At 44.7% G+C, this 18658-nt stretch overlaps 1 protein-coding gene across 4 annotated transcripts in view; it reads left to right on the top strand.

The window, feature by feature from the left end:
- The first annotated feature begins 505 nt into the window (after positions 1–505).
- The window catches only part of LOC124188002 (protein lozenge-like), a 40755-nt gene continuing 22602 nt past the window's right edge, over positions 506–18658 (top strand). For 3 of the 4 annotated variants that reach the window (XM_046580278.1, XM_046580254.1, XM_046580270.1), the window contains exons 1-4: positions 506–1992; positions 2652–2882; positions 10549–10662; positions 16320–16598. In XM_046580278.1, the coding sequence (XP_046436234.1) occupies positions 1725–1992; positions 2652–2882; positions 10549–10662; positions 16320–16598 (892 nt within the window). In that variant the 5' untranslated portion in view covers positions 506–1724. The remainder of the gene's footprint in view (positions 1993–2651; positions 2883–10548; positions 10663–16319; positions 16599–18658) is intronic. The other variant, XM_046580262.1, reaches the window with a different exon arrangement.

The following is an 18658-nucleotide window of genomic DNA, read 5'->3' on the forward strand; positions in this document are numbered from 1 at the left end:
ATTGAAGAAATCCGCCAAACCTTCGTTAGTCAACAGAACCAACGTCGAACCGAAACCGAAGATTCGACGGTATGAAAATAATTCGCCCAGGCCTACATACCTAAATTGAAAGCATGAAATGACAGATCAACGTGCGTACGGTGGTACACAATTCGTGGCAACGGAAGCGGAGGAAGTAAGGAAAGGAAACGAATGAAGGGAAAGGTGAGGTGAGGCGAGCAGAGAAAAGGACGGAAGAAGGAAGAAGCGGTAAAAAAAATGGCCAATCATCCCCAAGGACTCGGCGGCGGTGAGTGAGAGGCATAAGAGGCACTCCGGGAATTTCGATCGTGGAACGAGCCAACCAACGGGCCGCGCGCCGGGCGTTACACGAGTGTCGGCAAAGTATCAACGCCTGGGTAGGTAGAGGGAGAGGCTGTGCAGAGGGCAGGGGCCGGGGGTTGGGGGAGGGACCGACCGACCCGGGGCACGAGACGAGATCGCGACACAACGTCGCGCACCGCCGACCGCGACTGACTCGACCGCCGGTCTTAACGCAGTCCAGCCGCCTGCGAACGGCAGCCACGCGTGTCAACCGCGTTTGACGTTTCGCCGCCCGGGAGTCGGGATTCGGATCTCGGACGCAGTGGTCGTCTTCACGGGGAACGGATTCGCGAATTTCTGTAAACGAGTGACGAGTGTTGGGTTCGGAGCTTGTTGCTGATTTCTTCGCCGTGATAGTCGCGAGCTATTACCTGCATGTCGTATTCAATTGTAACACGTAGGATAATAAGTATAATATGCGGAATAATTTTCAACGTATTTTATTGTCTGTTGGGAATGTTACATGCTGATAATTTCGTTCTTTAATCGGACAGCGATTAGTCTGTGGAGAACCGTTGTTTTCACTGATGATGGGTTTTTTTTTTTTTTTTTGATGTACTTTGTTTAGTTTGGAGCGAACGATTGCTTTTTTATGCGCCGCAACACCTTCTCGCTCGTATATAAATGCTGATTATTCGAATATCAAGAGGTGATAATATGGTAACTTCAAGGGCATTTATACACGCCAACGTTTCAACTTGATAAAGTAATATTTGAATTGAAATACACGTGCGGCTCCCCTACATGGGTGTATTTTAATTACTAGGCGTAAATTATACTTGTACGTTGTATACGCTTTATCTCAGTTCAACTTCAAGACTGCAAGAAAATTGTTCGTACAACTCAACTGTGGAACACCGTGAAACAGTGATTGTTTTACAATCAGGGTTTATCTAACTTTCTATCGAACCGTTGATTTCTTATCGTCGCGATATCCGAGTGTTGCGAGTTTTAAATATCCCGGCAAGTATGCAACAGTTACGATCAATCGTTGGAAGCCTAGTCGGTCCAAAGCCTTGACCGGGAGTTGAAACTTTAAACTTTCTACAAAAATAAAACACGCTGCAAAGTATCTCATCGTAAGTGCGGTAAATTTCAGCAACAACTCTTATAATACGTGAAAAAAATTTAAACGACTTTTCTGAATTACACGTAAAGGATAAATAACGATAAATAACACGTCAATCAACGATCGTTTGTAACAAGTATAATAAAAAACACATTCCGTCGGGAGAGTGCAAAAGGCAACAGACGGTGTCGATTAGGGAAACGTGCAGGTAGTAAAAAGAAGAAAACTCCCCTTCGGACCTCCGAGTAAAAAGTCACCGAAACTGGTGATTCCGCGGTGCAGTGCAAGTGGGATGCATCTCCCGGTGGGATCCGTAAGCTGCGGGGAGAATTTCACTGGGACACGAGAGGGTGGCGGTGGTGCTGGGAGTGTCGGGTCGGGAGGAGACGGTGAATTAACGGGATCTTCGCTGTCGCCCCTCCAAGGGGGCGGCTTAGGGTACCAAGGAGGCGGCGGCGGCGGCGAGATGAGCGAAACCGCAGCCGTTGGTGAACTCTGGTGGACGGAGAGGCTCGTCGACGAGGCGCAGGCCAAACACCCCGGGGAACTCGTCAGGACGGGTGAGGAATCCTCAAATTTCTTACATCAATTTACGCTCGGAACGAACTTGGAACGAGGTCCGGTTCGCGAATTATGCAATCTTCCCACCGCGTTCAGCCGATGCGAATCATCGTTTCCGACTGTTGTAAGGTGGCTTTCGGGCCCCGTTAATTGCTGCAATTAGCGATTGGACATCGCGGATCAATTCATCGAATCACTGTAACCGTTTAATTCTCCGCACTCACCTGCAACTGTTTCATCATTTAATTCGAGTCGTTCGGACCTGCGAGATTTCATCGAAAAGATTCGTCAATTGGGAAAGTTTGGGAGCCTCGGAGGAGGATGCGTGCATGAGTAAACAAAATTCGCGTCTTTGCGTTATAGCCCAGGTTTTGCAATACTTTTTCACGATTGCGCACATCCTGTTGACAATCCTTCCGCTCGCTCTCTGCAGGCACTTCGAAACGATCGTGAATCACGTATCACACCGGCTCGATCGTAACGTAACCGGGGTCACTTTCTTGCCCGCGGTAGCTTAGCGCCGGCTAATAACTCTTACCAGTCGTAAACGGGTTCTCGAAGTTGGGGAGCCAAGCCCTGGTATGAAATTCGCGAGCACTTTCCGCGACTTGTTGGGAATGAGCCCCGATCATTCTTTTATTCTTCTCCCGGCTTCCAGGGTCACCTTTCTTCCTCTGCAGTCAGCTACCGACGCATTGGAGGTCGAACAAGGCGCTACCGGGTGGATTCGAGGTGGTTGCACTCGGCGAGGTTAGCGACGGCACCCTCGTCACAGTCCGCGCTGGTAACGAAGAAAAATGCTGCGCCGAGATCAGGAATTCGACGGCCCTCATGAAGAACCAGATCGCCAAATTCAACGATCTGAGGTTCGTCGGCAGAAGTGGGAGAGGTGAGAATTCGCACGTCACATGTTAATGGCTAGTTTGGAAGGAATAAATAATTTTTGATTTATATATACCGGACCTTATGTACGTACGCATATGGTACGTATACGTGTAATTTTCACGAAACATATCGCAGCTGTGGTTCTGCGGGTGAAACTGGCGAAAAATCTATACCTATGATCCATGAATATGTATTTGGACGAATAATAATCGTGATAGTAGTGGTAATAATAACGGTGAAAGATCCGCATGGAGACTGACGTGCAAATGTATTTCCATCAGAAATATTATTGTTCCTCAAAAAAAAAAAAAAAAAATACAGAAATGGAAAAAAAGAGTTGCTAAAAAATGAATCGTGCCTATGTATACACATGCGTATGTATGTATGCAACGCTTTACGACACAGACCCATTTTCAATTATCCGATGTCACTGTTCATCAAACAACTTCATGCACACCCTCGGGAGAAGGATCGAAATTCAAACTCTTCGATAATTCGTACAAATTTAAATGACGAAATCGCGGGTATGATTTTTTCGATGAAATTTGCTTTTACACGCGTTTGCGCAGTTGGAAAATTTATTTACGGTAGGTGTTCCACTTACAAACTTATAATTGTATCACGCCAACACTTGAAACACGGGAAAATCCGATCATTGAATTCGATGGAGTTTTTGACGGGGTAATTTTGATTAAATTATGCGTAGGTATCATAATTATCGCGTTTACTTGTTTACTCATAACTAGAGCGCTAATCGAAAGCCGATACTTGGTAAAAAAATTTATCAATATCATTCGCAAAGCAAGTTATTTCTGTTAATGAAATATTGAGGAATTGGAGTAGGACTACTCCAGCGAATATTACCAGTTCCAGGAACTTTAATGCCTTTGGCAATAATATGTGGAGTTTATAATCGTCTTCCGAATAATTCACTGCGCGAAATTGATACGTGCCGAATATGGTACGATAAGGTGTCTTTGCGGAATGTTCCTGAATTCCTAGTACAGGCCGTGAATTTTTTTCATACCTGCACACCATCTTTTTTATTCTACGAATTATCTGATTCACAAAAATCGACGCCTAGTTAATTCGAACCTTTACTTCTTTCCCGGATCGTCACAGATTTTCGCAGAAATGTTTTATTCAATTTTTGCATCCGGGAACGAAACACTGTGTCAATGTATGATACGCGTACACACATACGTACATCATTCGACTGTGTAATCTGCAATGATATCCACTAAAAACGAATAGGTACCGCAAATCAACCGGTGAAATTAATTACAACTCGTTCGTTGCGAAGTTAAGTTACGTAAAACCGGGAATATAATTAAAAAACGGTCCCTTTTCGTTGCTACGCGTCCGCTCTCTTCGTCCTTATTAGGTACACGCGGAATCGCGAGGCGTCGATGATTTCCAGATAAATCAAATGAAATGTAAATTAATTGCGCGACTTTTCGATCCGACAAGTGGTTGACCGCGTTAAAAGGCGAGCGATCGGAGATTTTATTCTTCCGGATCCTGCAGCCGAGAGCCTGGAGCCACCGGCACTCTGTTAATAAATGCGATCACTCAATTCGCGCACAAAGCGATATAATGGAGGCCGTGGTGTAGGCCCCCGCCCCCCGCCCCCCGTCCTTCGTCCTCCCGTCGAAATCACAGTTATTGTAATCATCGTCAGGCTGGAGGCTAGCCTAGCCCTCCACCCCGTCGTTCATCCGCTCGGGCTGCAACCCCCAGAGTCATTACTCGACGTCCGCTGCAATCCCACACCACCAAAAACAACTGGCTGTTAACCCGAAATCATCTCGCGATGGTATCAATCGATCCAAACTGCAATTACCAAGAATGACGTACCCAGTTTATCATTGGCGTCTGCATTCCCGCCCCGATATTTCGCGCTTCGTACCGCGGACGGATCGTAGAAAAGCTTCTTCCGGCGTGGATCGTCGTCGAAACGGGGATCGAGCGAAGGCAGAAACGTACGAACGTGCGCCGGTTAGAAATTCGATCGACGCGATCGAGCGATCGGTCTCAAGATCGGCGAATTATTTTCACCTCGACGCGGTCACCGTCGACATACACGAATTAGTTTTCGGCCATTCAGGATCACGGGGTTTCATGGTTAACAGATTGATCCAGGGTGCGGTGCATCGGCTCGCGGATACGATTCGTTACCCTTTTGTCACACGTTTTATCATCATCTCCTGCAGCCCCCGCGGTTCAATGGACCTGGTCCTGCACTGCAGTTTCATCCGTAAATTCGTACCCTATTTATATGAACGCGCATGCCTGTGTAGACCTGTATAAACATACAAGCATGTGGATACTTGTTATACTAAAAAATGATATCGGTCGTTATACACGTGTATCTACCAATAACAATCCGCGGTCAAGTGGCCAATTCGATTTACAAATTAATCTGCGGTTTTTATTGCATCGACACGGTGGTTGTTTTATTAACGAAATCATTTGTCATATATAATATAGGAAAAAATAGAAAGCACGGTTCATTTTTGCTAATGAAAACAGCTCATATTCGCTGGCATCACGGATAATACCTACACTCGTGTACAGTGACACATCAGTAAAGTACGTGTTGTACGTGCGACGGCGTGTGACAGAGGACAGAGAGAAAGCTCGTTTCAGCGCATCGGATATAATCTACAATAATATAAATTGTATCGCGCGTGTCTGTGTGACTACCCGCCTTCCGTCCTATGCCCACATTCGACTCCACAAACCCCGAGGCTTCTTTCCCTCGACGAATCTATTCACGCGACAACGGACTGGTGTCACGTACAAATCTTTTTTTTTTTTTTGTAAATATATTAATTTGAGTGCAGGAATATCCGGGGTGGGCTGTTCAGCGGCGGAAAGCTCGCAGAGCAAACCGCAAATAGCGTTGCATTTTCATTGGAAATTTTCCTTCATTTTGTAGATATTATAGCTGCATTTGCTCGATTGGATCGATCACTGAAAAAAAATAATATATAATAGTTTTATCCACGATAATATTTATCTCAATAATCCTTAGCAAATAATTTATTCACTCAACGAAATATTTGACTGTCTTACTAAAATATTTGAAGTTTTCTTACTACGTGCAAATCACCATGTGATATTATTAAATTTCTGCTGAGGAGCTACTATTCGAATAAACATTCTCTTGGATTCAAATATGTTTGTTTTCTCAGTCTTAATACCGATTTTTATTTTCGTGTTTCCTGCTTCTGTGTAAACACACGTTCTTTATACATACATTGTGGATATTCCGACCAGCGCAGTATATCAGAGTGAATTTAGGATCGTGGATTTTTTTAAGTTAGAAATCGTCGACATTAAATTATACACGTTATTATACAATTAATCCTTGTTTGACATACTTATGTATAACCACATACTTGACACACCGGGGTCGCTTGTACCCCAGCGACAAAAACTGTCATGAAAAATAATCTATTCAATATTTTCACTTGAAAATTATTATTAGAAATTCTTAACAGGACACCTTTTGAAACTATATATAAATAACAAAATACCAAATGGCGCCCACAGACCCAATTTTTTTAAATTACATACTTCAAATTAACGAAGAAAAGACGTAGGTCGTTTGTACCTCAACGTGTCAAACAAGGCTTAACATTCGAATATCCTGTGAATCACAAATTACCGATCACCGTGCTAAATAATCGCTCCGTTATTATAACGTCGGCGAATTCGTGAATTAGGATATAAAATAAGAGGGATCAAATCGAATCCTCGAAACCAATGACGATCGTACGCATCGCGAGAAGTTTCTGCCGCTGATCTATAGGTCATATAATTAGTAATATACCGACAGGCAATATCCGTGTATGCGTTGGTATATGTACAGCATATTTATATGCACATGCACAGGGTCGAAATTACCACCGATAGTAATTATTTGACAATCCACCCCCGACACCCCGCAACCCCCCGTGCGAACTCGCGTACCGACGCACCCTACCTTTTTCGCCAGCTTCGCTCAGCGCGATGCGACGTAACGCGACGTAACGCAACGTGCGGTGCGCCGTATATCCTATCCTATCCTATGCCCTGGACGGTATGCCCCCGTTTTGTCCCGTTGGTGTTGAGCTAGACTCTGCCGGACCGGCTGGCTGTCTCTGCAGATGACTGTTCCCATCATCGAGTATTAACCGCAGCTCCGGCACGGGGGCGGCTGCATTATTAGCCCCAAATGCGATAGACCTGTGCCACCTACCCCCGAACCACCCCGTGCCCCTCGACCGCCTACCCGGTACCAGGACACCGGCCTGGACCTACGCCGACGAACATTTCCTGAAGGAATTCCACGTTTTTTGCCTCCGGCTAGGACACGGCTTCCAATGCCGAATTATAAGATCTTGCAATCTGGCGAGGTCCTACTCCGTGGATCTTGAGGGGGAATCCTGTCTTTTACAGGGAATATGGATCGCCCGATGAACGACAATCTTTTTAATACGATATTTCTCGTAAATCGTGATTTATGTTCTATGTGTCTTAAACGATCGAATTTTTCGCATTTTTCAATTATTCTTACATACAATATTATGCTTATAATTTAATTGCTTCGTTTGGGACCGTGTGAAATTGGTTTTTTTTTTTTTTTTAATTATTAGTATTATTCAGAAGAAGAAGAAGGTTGCGAACTGTTACTCGAAGAATTTGAATTATACAAGAAAACTTATTCATTAGAGAATAATGTGTTTTGTTACGTACAGAATATCGGTTACAAATTATGTTATTGGATTGAAGGTACTCGATGATCGACGTTGTTTGGACAGTTTTCACCAACTTGCGAAAACTGCTTTTACTCAATGACCGGATCTAATCATAAAAATCGTCGTTTCACAGATCCTGACTAGAATTGTACGGTTTAAATTTCTGGTAGAATGGTCAATCGAATTTAGGGAAAGAAATTCCCAACAAAATGACACTAGTTCTCGAAAACGGTTATTCTTCGAAATCCAAGCCCTTCGATGGTTCGTTTCCGTCACTTTGCAAGATAAATAAGCGCGATAAGGTACGGAATTCACCTCGATCGAATTCGAGGAATCAAAAAATCGATTCAACTCGTGGTATAATTGTTTCGTTGGATAAAATCCGCGTGGTAATCCGGCCAGTCGAACAGCCGTGCAAAGCATTCGCACATAGCACAGGTACATAGATGAGATTCGCTCCGCGCGTGAACAATGACGATAACAATGATACAATGACGGGTATAAAGGGATGACACAGGGAGCCGACGGGACGCTCGGGACGATATGTGACGATGCAGTCAGTTGCAGTCGCAGTTGTCCCGTCGGCGAGAAAGGGGCTGCGAAGGGAGAGGGGGGGGGGGGGGGGGGGGGGGTGTTTGATGCCTGTTATCATGCCGACGGACACCCGACAAAGGTGCGTGCGTGCGGGTGAAATGTACCTGTACTCGAATAGAGGACGTCAAAAGATTTGGCGAAGAAACGTCGAACCGGTTTCAAGTCTGCCGTTGACAAAAAGGCGCCGATTTCCACCGGGATAATTGCACAAATCGGATAATTGAATGACTTTTTATCCGTGGCCTGCACAGATTATATCGAGCGAAACGCGAAATCATTCGCCACAGCTGCGGTGCACCGCTCGAGAGGTAAAAAAAATATTCCCAAATTATGTAAACGACGTATACATAATGACTCGGTTTCTATCACTTTGATGGGGGTTTCTTTTTTTTTTTTTTTTTATCTTTTCTTTTTCTCCATGCATTCAACACGTCCAAATAATAGTTTCTACGATTTCGGTGAATATAAATGTGTATACGCGTGTTAAGCGAAATGGAAAGTACGATTATGTACAGACACCTAGGTACATAGACATATAACGCGATTCGCAACGGAAGGAAACAACGCAGCGCGAGTCTGATTCAGTAATTAATAACAGTATATACATGTGTATTACTTTATAATAATTTTCTCTCTTAAACTTGGTATATTGACTAAAGAAAAAAAAAAAAAAAATAGAGCAGAGCAAGAACAATTTTCTTCACGCTCGAGGGGAGCGTCTGATTCGATTTTTAATAAGTGGACTTCGGAACGGGGATAGTGACAAGAAATTAGGATGAAAAAAGGGACTCGCAAGTAGAGATTATTACACCGGCGTCTATTTAAAACCTCAAAGAGTCAGTCCGTGGCGTTGTAGAGAAAGAGTCGCTTGTGCAGGAGCGGAGACAGGCGGTGAATTCCGGAACGACTCTCGGCTGGTCATAAAAAATGAAACGTTTCAACTTTTAATAACGCACCCAAACACTTTGTACGAATCGTTAAGACAGCTCCGAGTTCGGTACAGTCTTGGCGAAAATTTTTCACCCCGTTCCCCTCGAGCTTCAAGGGGTTAATCGTTCAGCTGCAACGTTAATGGCTGGAAGGATGCACCCGAATCCTTCGACCGGAATTGCGCCGATCTACGCGCGGCCCTTAATTCATGCCTTCAATAAAAACGCTACCTGATAATTACACGCGTTTAAATTAAAACGACTATTATTCAAGGCCTAACCGCCGCCATGGTGCGTTCAATAACCCCCATGGTCCACCGACCCATAACAGAGCTCCGATGATAATTGCGAGGCATTTTTCGGTGAACCGCAGCGAGTCTACGGCTGTGTGTGTATAACTGATCCGTGATCGTGAACCCCGAGGAGTTGGCCTCCTCAAATCGGCTTTAAAATCGGACGGAGTGTCGGAGAGGCCGCAATTAAGCACCTTGTTAGATCATCCCTCTCCCGGGGGATTAATCCGGGTAGCGAAATTCTTCATTCTATCGTCCGCAGCCGCGTCTTTTTCCGCTCGGACTGTATACGATACGCCTAGCTGTTTTCGCACCGATCTTTGGTCCGCAAAACAGCTCGCCAATGACACAGGATAATACAATGAAGCGAGGAGGCGTTTAAAGCCGAAGAAGCTGCGGCAATGAATTACCAAATGCATATTAGCGACTAGGCGGTTAAAACCGAGTAGTCAATCTCTTACAACGACGTTTATGGAGAGAGAATTAATATACCGGGCCTCCAACCTCCGGCTCTGCAGCGCAGTCGTATATCGCGCCTACAGCCACGTGTGTATGCCTCTCTATACGGGCATACGTACGACACACACGTCGCGTTTCGCTCTTTCGCTGATACTTTTCTCAATACCCGCGAACCCTCGAGCAGCAGCCGAGCGAAGCGACTCTCGGAGGGCTAATAGAGAAGTAATTAATAGCCATTTTATTTCGCCACTAAGATTATATATGCGCATAATTACCCAAGGCATGAATATACGAGCGAGAGTGGATCTTGTACCGAGATTTGTTTAAAAATTATGTCCGAAGGAAGGTTGTTTTTTCATTTGAAAAGGGGATTCGTACTGCAGATTAGTACAATTTCTCAACGATAAGATGTTATCGCACCGCTTTTACCGTCAGTTGGGAAAGATAAGCGAATATCCGACCTCGTTAAAAGTGTCCTTAACCAACGAAGCGGATGTTGTGTTAAAACTGAGGAAAACAAACCTAGAATTAGACGATTGGATCGTACAGCTGTGACGACAAACGTAGCGATTGGTTGCAAATTTTGTTTAAGTCGATTAACTAGTATCTCTGTTTCTTTTTTTCTTTTTTTTTTTTTTGTCTCATTCTAGGAAAAAGTTTCAGCATAACGATAACGGTATCGACGAGTCCGCCTCAAGTTGCGACCTACAGCAGGGCTATCAAGGTGACGGTTGATGGACCAAGAGAACCGAGATCAAAGACCAGTGAGTACCTACCACAAAATGAGTCGAGAGTCATTTAAAATTTTTACATTTTTACCATTTGTCCGGGTGATGCAGCTCGTGTCGTGATGTGTTTTTTATTTTTTTTTGTTCATTGTTTTCTACTTTCCTTCTTCTCTTTCCATTTAACTTTTCCCCAATGGGTCTACAATGTGACCGCCATTGTGATTCGTTGGATCAATGTAGCTTCAATTTGCACGCAACGCACCAGCAACCGTCACGAATTCGGCTTGCATGCTGCTCGCTTAAAGTTTCCTGCCAAACGAGAATCGGCACGGCATAGCATGTGGTTCGCGACGTCACTTTGCACGCCTGCAGCTTCGACCCCCTTTTTTTTCTCTTTATCCCACATCCTTATTATTTACATATTATTCAATCGAACCACTCCGCGAGAAGTTTGCTTACAGTCAGATTTCATGCAACGAGGACGAGTCGTTGCAACTTATCAATCAATGTTTCCCGGAAGAAGAATTCATTGAAATATTGTTGTTGTTGTTGTTGCTGTTGCTGCTGTTGCGCAGACGATTGATCAGGTACTGTACTGCACGGCTCTGCTACAGTGCAGTAAATTGAACCGCGAATCTGTACTGTTTGCGGGCATTTCGCATTTTGAGGAATCAAGTATTGATGAGATGAGTCGCAAGCTTTCAAACGTATAGTTCCAGAGTGGCCGGCCGCCCCCTTTAAATTCAACGACACCTATTCAGCCTAATCCAATGGCCCAATATCGAATACCTCTTTATTATGGAACACTTCTCCCACGGCTGTAAACGATCTTTCCAAAAACGTTCTCCAGTAAAGGCTCAGGAGATTACAAACCTCTGAAATATCGAATAAAAAATTCCCACGATCACATCATCCAAGAGCTTTCCGTGTGTGACGACGCGTTGGTAACTCTGGAATACCGAGAATAAAAAATTAATATTATTAATGTTGTGGAATAGCATGGCGTTTGAAAATGGTCTGTTCCTCGATAAGCTGACAATCGCTTTTTAACGTTTGACGTCTCCCTGAGCTCCCGTGGGATCGTTGGGTTTTGGGCCATGGCAGCAACACGTACCCTAATAGGTTCTTGTCCGGGAGGCCAGAAATTCGACGGGGGTTTCGGGGCCGGCAAGAGGCGGACAACATATTGCATATACGACTAGAGGGTCGCGTGCGTGCGCGGCTCCGTAGGCAAGGCGTATCGCTGCTTTACCGAAGCAAGCCACGGCGCGTTACAGCGGCGGCATTGTCTTCTAACAATGGCACACGACACCCCAGAAACACCTGCCACCCCTTATTATATCAATATAATCGTCAGCGAGCTTTTTGTTATTGAAATTGTTTCTACTTTTTCACATAATTTCATGTAATTGAGCTATTTTTTCGTAATTTTCGAAACCTGTTCCTCGATTCTTGTATACAAGCCTCGCCCCGCGGAGACATAAGGCGCCCCCTTCTCAACGTCCGCTTTGCATGCGAACGCTTACTTCCGATCCCATCGTCTTTTTTCACGCGCGTATGTCAAGGTAATTGTAACTCGATATTTCGGTGGACATCCGGAGATTAATGCTGAATGATGTATATTACAAGTTTTATTATGAGGGCAAAACTTGATACCACCACAACGGACCAAAGAAACGACGCCTATCCGAATTGTATATATGTATACATATATAGCTTGCGCCGCTCAAAGCCGGAAGAAATTTTTCCCACTGATTGACGAATGGTCGATTTTCGAATTTTGGTAATCGATGCACGATTCGATTTTCATTGCTTCATCTTGCTACTTTCGAACGTATACTTACGACCCCCATCGCCCCCTGCTGGGGGTTGGAGACACGGTTACGACCATGGTGTCAAACTGCATCTGCAGCATGAATCATGGAGTTGTTTGAATTTCACTCGACGTTAAGAAGGGCCTAACAATAAGACGCTAGGGAGTGGTCCCACGAAGCCTGCCGGCTACATCCGCTGCTATATGTGATTAGATAAATGAGTCCACGCCGTTACATTATAACCCATGCGCGCACACACACACACACACACACATTAACGCGCCTCGGCTATACGTATACCGTGTACATATTAAATCTCGGCTGAGACTCGAGCTCCAACACCAGTAACAATGCACACGCATTTTGATACACGTACGTTCGCACACTGTTTCTGGAAATCTTAACTTATATAATCACGGAGAGACATTTAATTGAAATGTAACACGATTCAAGTGACTAATTTCAAACTTTCACATTTTTTATTCATATTCAATAAAACTCACACGGTATCTCGAAACTGTGAAACTCAACTCGCGTACAAAATTTGGTAAAATTTCGTCGAACCGTCGCAGAGATATTTCACCTTTTTTACTCAAATAAGTACAATTCGGCAGGAAACTGCGACGCTCGCGAAACTGCAGCGCGAGAATATATCAGTTGTGCATGTTTCTGGGGAAAAATATTAACGGGCGGTTATTCTACACCCAATTTTACTTGCTGCAGATTCATCTCGGGCCAGGTTCATGCCCCCGCCCCTTCGCCCCCCCCCCACCTAACCTAACCTCCCCTCCTCGAGACATTCGGTACGGGCAGAGATGAACACGAGTCAAAAAAGGCCCGTTGGTGTAGAACAACGATAGGTTTGGGCCTTACAGCGCCTCACGTCCGGTACGTGAGAAGTCAATCGTGGGATCTTCGGAGCGATCCGATGTATATAGCCACGGCTCTCGATCTGAGAGCCCGAGAGCCGATCGGGAACAGTAGCCACTAGCCACCGGTGAACGATACAATCTCACTTGTATAATACTTGGTATCGACGCCCCGCACAGATATGCCCTGATCGTGGGTACAATTTCGCGCAGTTTGCGGTCGAATATTATTTGTCGCTCTTCTTGCGGCGGATCAGAGCTATTATTTCGTGGGAGTAGTAGGCTGGGATTCGATACAATTATTTTACAGTAATCCTCGATCCCAGCATTCGTGCGCAACCCGATTATTGCGAGTGTTCTATAGCCGTTTCTTCTTCTTCTTCTCAATCTTCGTCTTGAGTGAAACGTGAATACCCACTTTCTGGAAAAATCTACTACACGCGTTGGAATTGTGTCAAAGTAAATACGGATGCCTGCAGGAATTCGTCTGCAATTCCATGCAGGGATCCAACGATCGGGGAGATTTCAAGGCGTTACGGAATCATCGTGAAAATATTTTGTCAGCCTCGGTGCGCCGAAGTCGAGGTTTCGCCGATACGAGTGGGTTCTGGATATCGTTTGTACAATTAGGCGGATATTAGGATGATTAAGAGGCTCGACCACGCTGGAATCTCGGCTCAATAGCATGCCGTGCGTGCCATCGACTCGTGTCTTTCATAATTATGGTCTCTGCAGAGGCATTCACTTCGACCCGATATTATACCTACCTAGTTATGAGTGTAACTATGCTTTTGACGTACGGGCTGATTCAAGATCTATCCAGTTGATCCGCACCCACGACTGGATCATTTCACTTTTCTCCAAAGTGGAGAAGAATCGATGTCCGTTTCAACATCTTCGTGTATTTGCGGAGAATAACCTTGGCCGCATCAGCAGCTGTTCGCGGGTTGATTGATCTAGGCAGAATCTTAACTCCTTAACGTCTTTACAACGCGCGGAGCTGTCCGCCAATTATCGGCACACGATCGGCCTGCCGCCTTACAAAACTCCATTTCCCTCCCATTTTCGACACAGTTCGTTGTACCCGTTTAGCGATCCATACAAACCTGAAATACCCTTGGGGCCCAACGTTCTCCGACTTCTTTTTCACTGGCATAATCGGTACGAGCTTCCTTGGGTTCCTGCACTAGCCGCGACCTTTCTAATCAAACCCTTCCCGTCTTATCGAGTCCCACAAAAATTCGATAAACGCTTTTAAATTAGAAGTAATGCACATTCGTCTTGCCTTCATGAATATAAAGCTATTGCGTCCAGGGACTACATGGAAATAATATTCTAGAGACATTTGCTGCAGACTGTTTATTGAGGGTGTCAGACAAATTATATACACGAAATTAAACTTTTTTCTTCCACTTCTCATTTATCGATTATTTTCCCCGAGTACTCAAATTTTCAGAGCCTCTTCGAAACAGAAAATCAAGATAAGTGTAAATTTGAACGCTTTAAAAATCTGATCTTGAACTAACTCGATCCAAAGTTCCAAATTTATTACAGTTCGATATTTTTATATACATGTAAAATCCAACTATCCGCATATAAAGCTGACTCTACGAGAACCTATCCCTAAAAATTTTTACTCCAAAAAAACTTCGTTACTCGCGAACTTTAATGAGGATAATTCAAGCTGTAGTGAAAATGGAATTGGCAGAAAAGCGTGACACCTTCAGCACTGGAGAAAATTCTCAATGCCCACAGATATCTTTCTGTCACTTGACTCTTTCTCTCTCTCTTTCTCTCTCTCTCTCTCTCTCTTGTTCCCTATTGCGGGGCTGCCCTTAGTTGACTGCGAGCATCCTCGCGAACTCGTGGAATCCGTCCTCACGGCAATTCGGGCCAATCTTGAACCATCCAGCGTACTTGACGCTTTTCGTCTGGGAGTCTCGAGTCCACAAAACCCGGCGAAAATCTTAGTAAAATTTTCGAGCGTCCACGCATGTGACAGACTGGTAACCCTCGCACGGCAAAGGAAACCCGCACTCGTGGCCAAGGACATACACCCTTCCCTCGGATATTCGAAGATACTCATAAATCGAAATCTACCAACTACTCTCTATGTTCTCCAAAAGGCGGCTCGGGCTTGGGCTCAGAAATGGCTCCGTTCATCTGTGCGGGAAAGGAAATGCGGAACACGCGGTACTGCGAAGCATGGTCGATCTCGAAAAACTCCGCTCAAACGCAATCGGCCAAAGCACGTCTGATAGCTGACTCCCAACCACCCCCGCCACACTCGCACTCTCGTTCGCTTGATCTACATGTGGAAACTCGCTTCGAATTGCCCACGTAAATGCCCAATCGCTGATACGCACTGCTCCATCGGTGCAGGTATTCAAGGCCCGCCTCTACGCGCATCAGATGCGCCGTTAATATTCCCGCACCGCTCTAATATCAAAACTTGAACCTATTATTGTATAAGGCCGCATGCACTCACGAATTTCTCTGCTCGATTAGTTTTAATATTATACATTATAATTATGTTTATTATTTCAATACTGTGTCGGGGTCTTATGGGTTAACCCCCAGAGCCTAAATAAAACCAATCAATCAATCTTGTATTCTTTTTAACTTTAGTTTTAACTTTTGTTGTTGGTTTTGTTCTATTTCATTCCTGTTCACATTCGGTTCAATCATTTTCCTCTGTCCGAACTGATCTTATTGTTACTTTTATCTATTCTCTTTCTATGTTTACTGGTATTCGACTATTTATTTATTTATCTTCTAACTTCTTTTATTTTCTTACTTACATTTTTTATCTCTATTTATTGTTAATTTTATCTATTTTGATCACCTTTTCGCTATTCTTTCGCAACTTTAGTTTTAATCTTGTTGGTTTTATTGCATTTTATACACCTATTCCACATACTGCCTGAGGGGAATCGTCCCAGGGCGAATAAAGCTTCTCTCTCTCTCTCTTTCCTGTATTCTAATTGAAATATATTTTCCCCCACAATTGACTTAGGGCAGCAGCAGCAATTCCGGGCAATCGGACTGGGTCAGAGGCCGTACATAGATTCGGGCCCACCCTTCGGCAGTCACTTGAGAGACTCGCTCGACCATCAGTACCGTAAGAGCAAGTACCATCACCATCATCACCACCACCATCACCAGAGTGTAAGCGCGACCTCCCCGACGTCCGTCGTTCCCGGGCAGCTGACGGGATCCGCGGGTTCGTCGGGCGGACAGCCGACGACGGCACAGCAGGAGTGTTACAAGCAGAGCCCTCCTCACGGTGGTAAGTTTACTCACGTTTATCCCCACGCCGTTTCATATTTATTTCCGATTCCAGAATCGCACAGAATTTTAATCCGTATCGCGTAAGAATAATTAAGAGACCGGAAACCGTCGCCGTTTCAAGGGTGTTTCCTGCCACGGACAGCTCGTGTCTTAAGGTTTACACAGGCGGAAAGAAAATTACTGTCGTATTTCTATGTCGCTTAACTTTGGGGAATGGCGCGTTTCTCTTGTAAACCTTACTGTAACAAAGTTTATTATACCCAACCGCAATTTTTATCACTGGTTAAATATATTACACACTCGATCTAGTAACTCACAAGCGTTACCTTACTGCAGTATTATAATCCACAAACTCCTCGGGGTCCGAGATTAGTTTTTGCGATTTAAAATTAATCCTCCGAGTTGCCTACTTGAAAATAAATAAATAAATAAATAAATAAATAAATAAACGGAGACACAGAGCACAGTGAAATTAGGAGTGTCGAGGATAAAAACAACGTCATTGAACCCAAGATCCGTGAATTTTGCCGTCGTACGTTTCGCTCCGAATCATTATTTTTCGGATACGAAATTGCGCACGTAATATAACCTCTGTATCTCCACGAAGGAAATCAATACTAACTATATTCTCGATTAATGAAATTGTCTGAAAAAATATAAAAAATATCGGGAGTTTCTTTCGAAAGATTTTCATAGTGTCCAGTTGTGACGCACGGTCTTCGGTCTGATATCCGGGAATGGTGAACAGCTGTTGAGAAAGCGCGGGAGTCACGGAGAACCGTAGAAACAACAGCGTCTGACACGCGACGCAGTCTTTCGTATTATAACGTGCACCGTGACGCCGTAGGATCGATAATTAGCGTAACATTCCCCAGCAGTCCTCGAACCGATTGCGGAATGACGCACGGTTCGATTGAAACCGCTGGAATTTTTTTGTCCCTCCCAAAGTGCAAGTCGACGTTTTACCTGTGCGACAGAATTATCAGCTGCGGGATAAAAATCGAGCTCTGCCCGCTCATCGTACGATATATAATTAATCCGGTCACGGAGCATCCTGGTGAAATCGTGTAATGAATCACCGCCGATCGTGGTGCAACGTTACGGCGGCCGAGCTGCAGAAATCCGTCCGTGCAAGCCGAGGCGATTTGATATAACTGAGAACAAAGGTGTGCGTCCGACAGCTTTTTTGTTCGTGCGTCGAGAATTACCGAGGCGTAATCGCGATCGCGATCGAAATCGGAATCGAACCAATCGGTCAAATGATTCTCTAACGAGAAACGAAGCCACGTGTTGCGTTAGAAACCGATCCGCACCTCGCGGGTCCACAAAGGCCCGAAGGCCCAATAAGGCCCGAACGTGGGCCCGGGGAGCCTCGGAGGCGTGGGGCACGTACGCGGGCCCATTTACCATTACCTCAACCCTGCGCGGAGCTGTGAGGCCGAAACTACCTTTGCAGGTACCTCCGCCGGACCCTAATCAACTGTATAAATAATATAAACGCTCACAGCTCGGCCGAGAGCGCTACTCGGCAGATAGAGAGATACGGAGAGGATTCTTCCGCCGCCCAGACATCAACGCCGCGATTCCGTTGAAATCGGGCTTGTACAGCGTTAGAAGATTCTTTCGTTCCGAATTCGGGCCCACTTTACGGGTGTGTGTGTATCGCAGGTTAGCGGATCCAGAAACATAATTTATTCCCGAACGATTTTAACCCAGGAAAATAAACTTGTTACGAGAGGACAATATTGTTACGGCCTTGACGAAAAAATTTAATTGAACGATGAATTTTTGTAGCGATTCGAGTAACAATTTCTTTCGAATTTGGCAATTTTCTGATCAATTCTGATCGCCCGATCGATGAAAAACTTTGAAACCCTGGGTGGCGGAGGTGTATAAATATGTGGCAAAATAAGAATGTAGAAAGTTCACAGTATACACTTTTTAAAGACTCCCAAATCTACTCCATAAGATTTCAAAAGTATAAAGTTCCAAGTATAGAAATTCGAGATACAGAACCGTCAGCTGAACGAATGCAATAATTCAGAGCAGTTGGAATTC

The sequence above is a fragment of the Neodiprion fabricii genome, chromosome 1 (assembly GCF_021155785.1).
Source record: "Neodiprion fabricii isolate iyNeoFabr1 chromosome 1, iyNeoFabr1.1, whole genome shotgun sequence".
Classification (NCBI taxonomy): domain Eukaryota; kingdom Metazoa; phylum Arthropoda; class Insecta; order Hymenoptera; family Diprionidae; genus Neodiprion; species Neodiprion fabricii.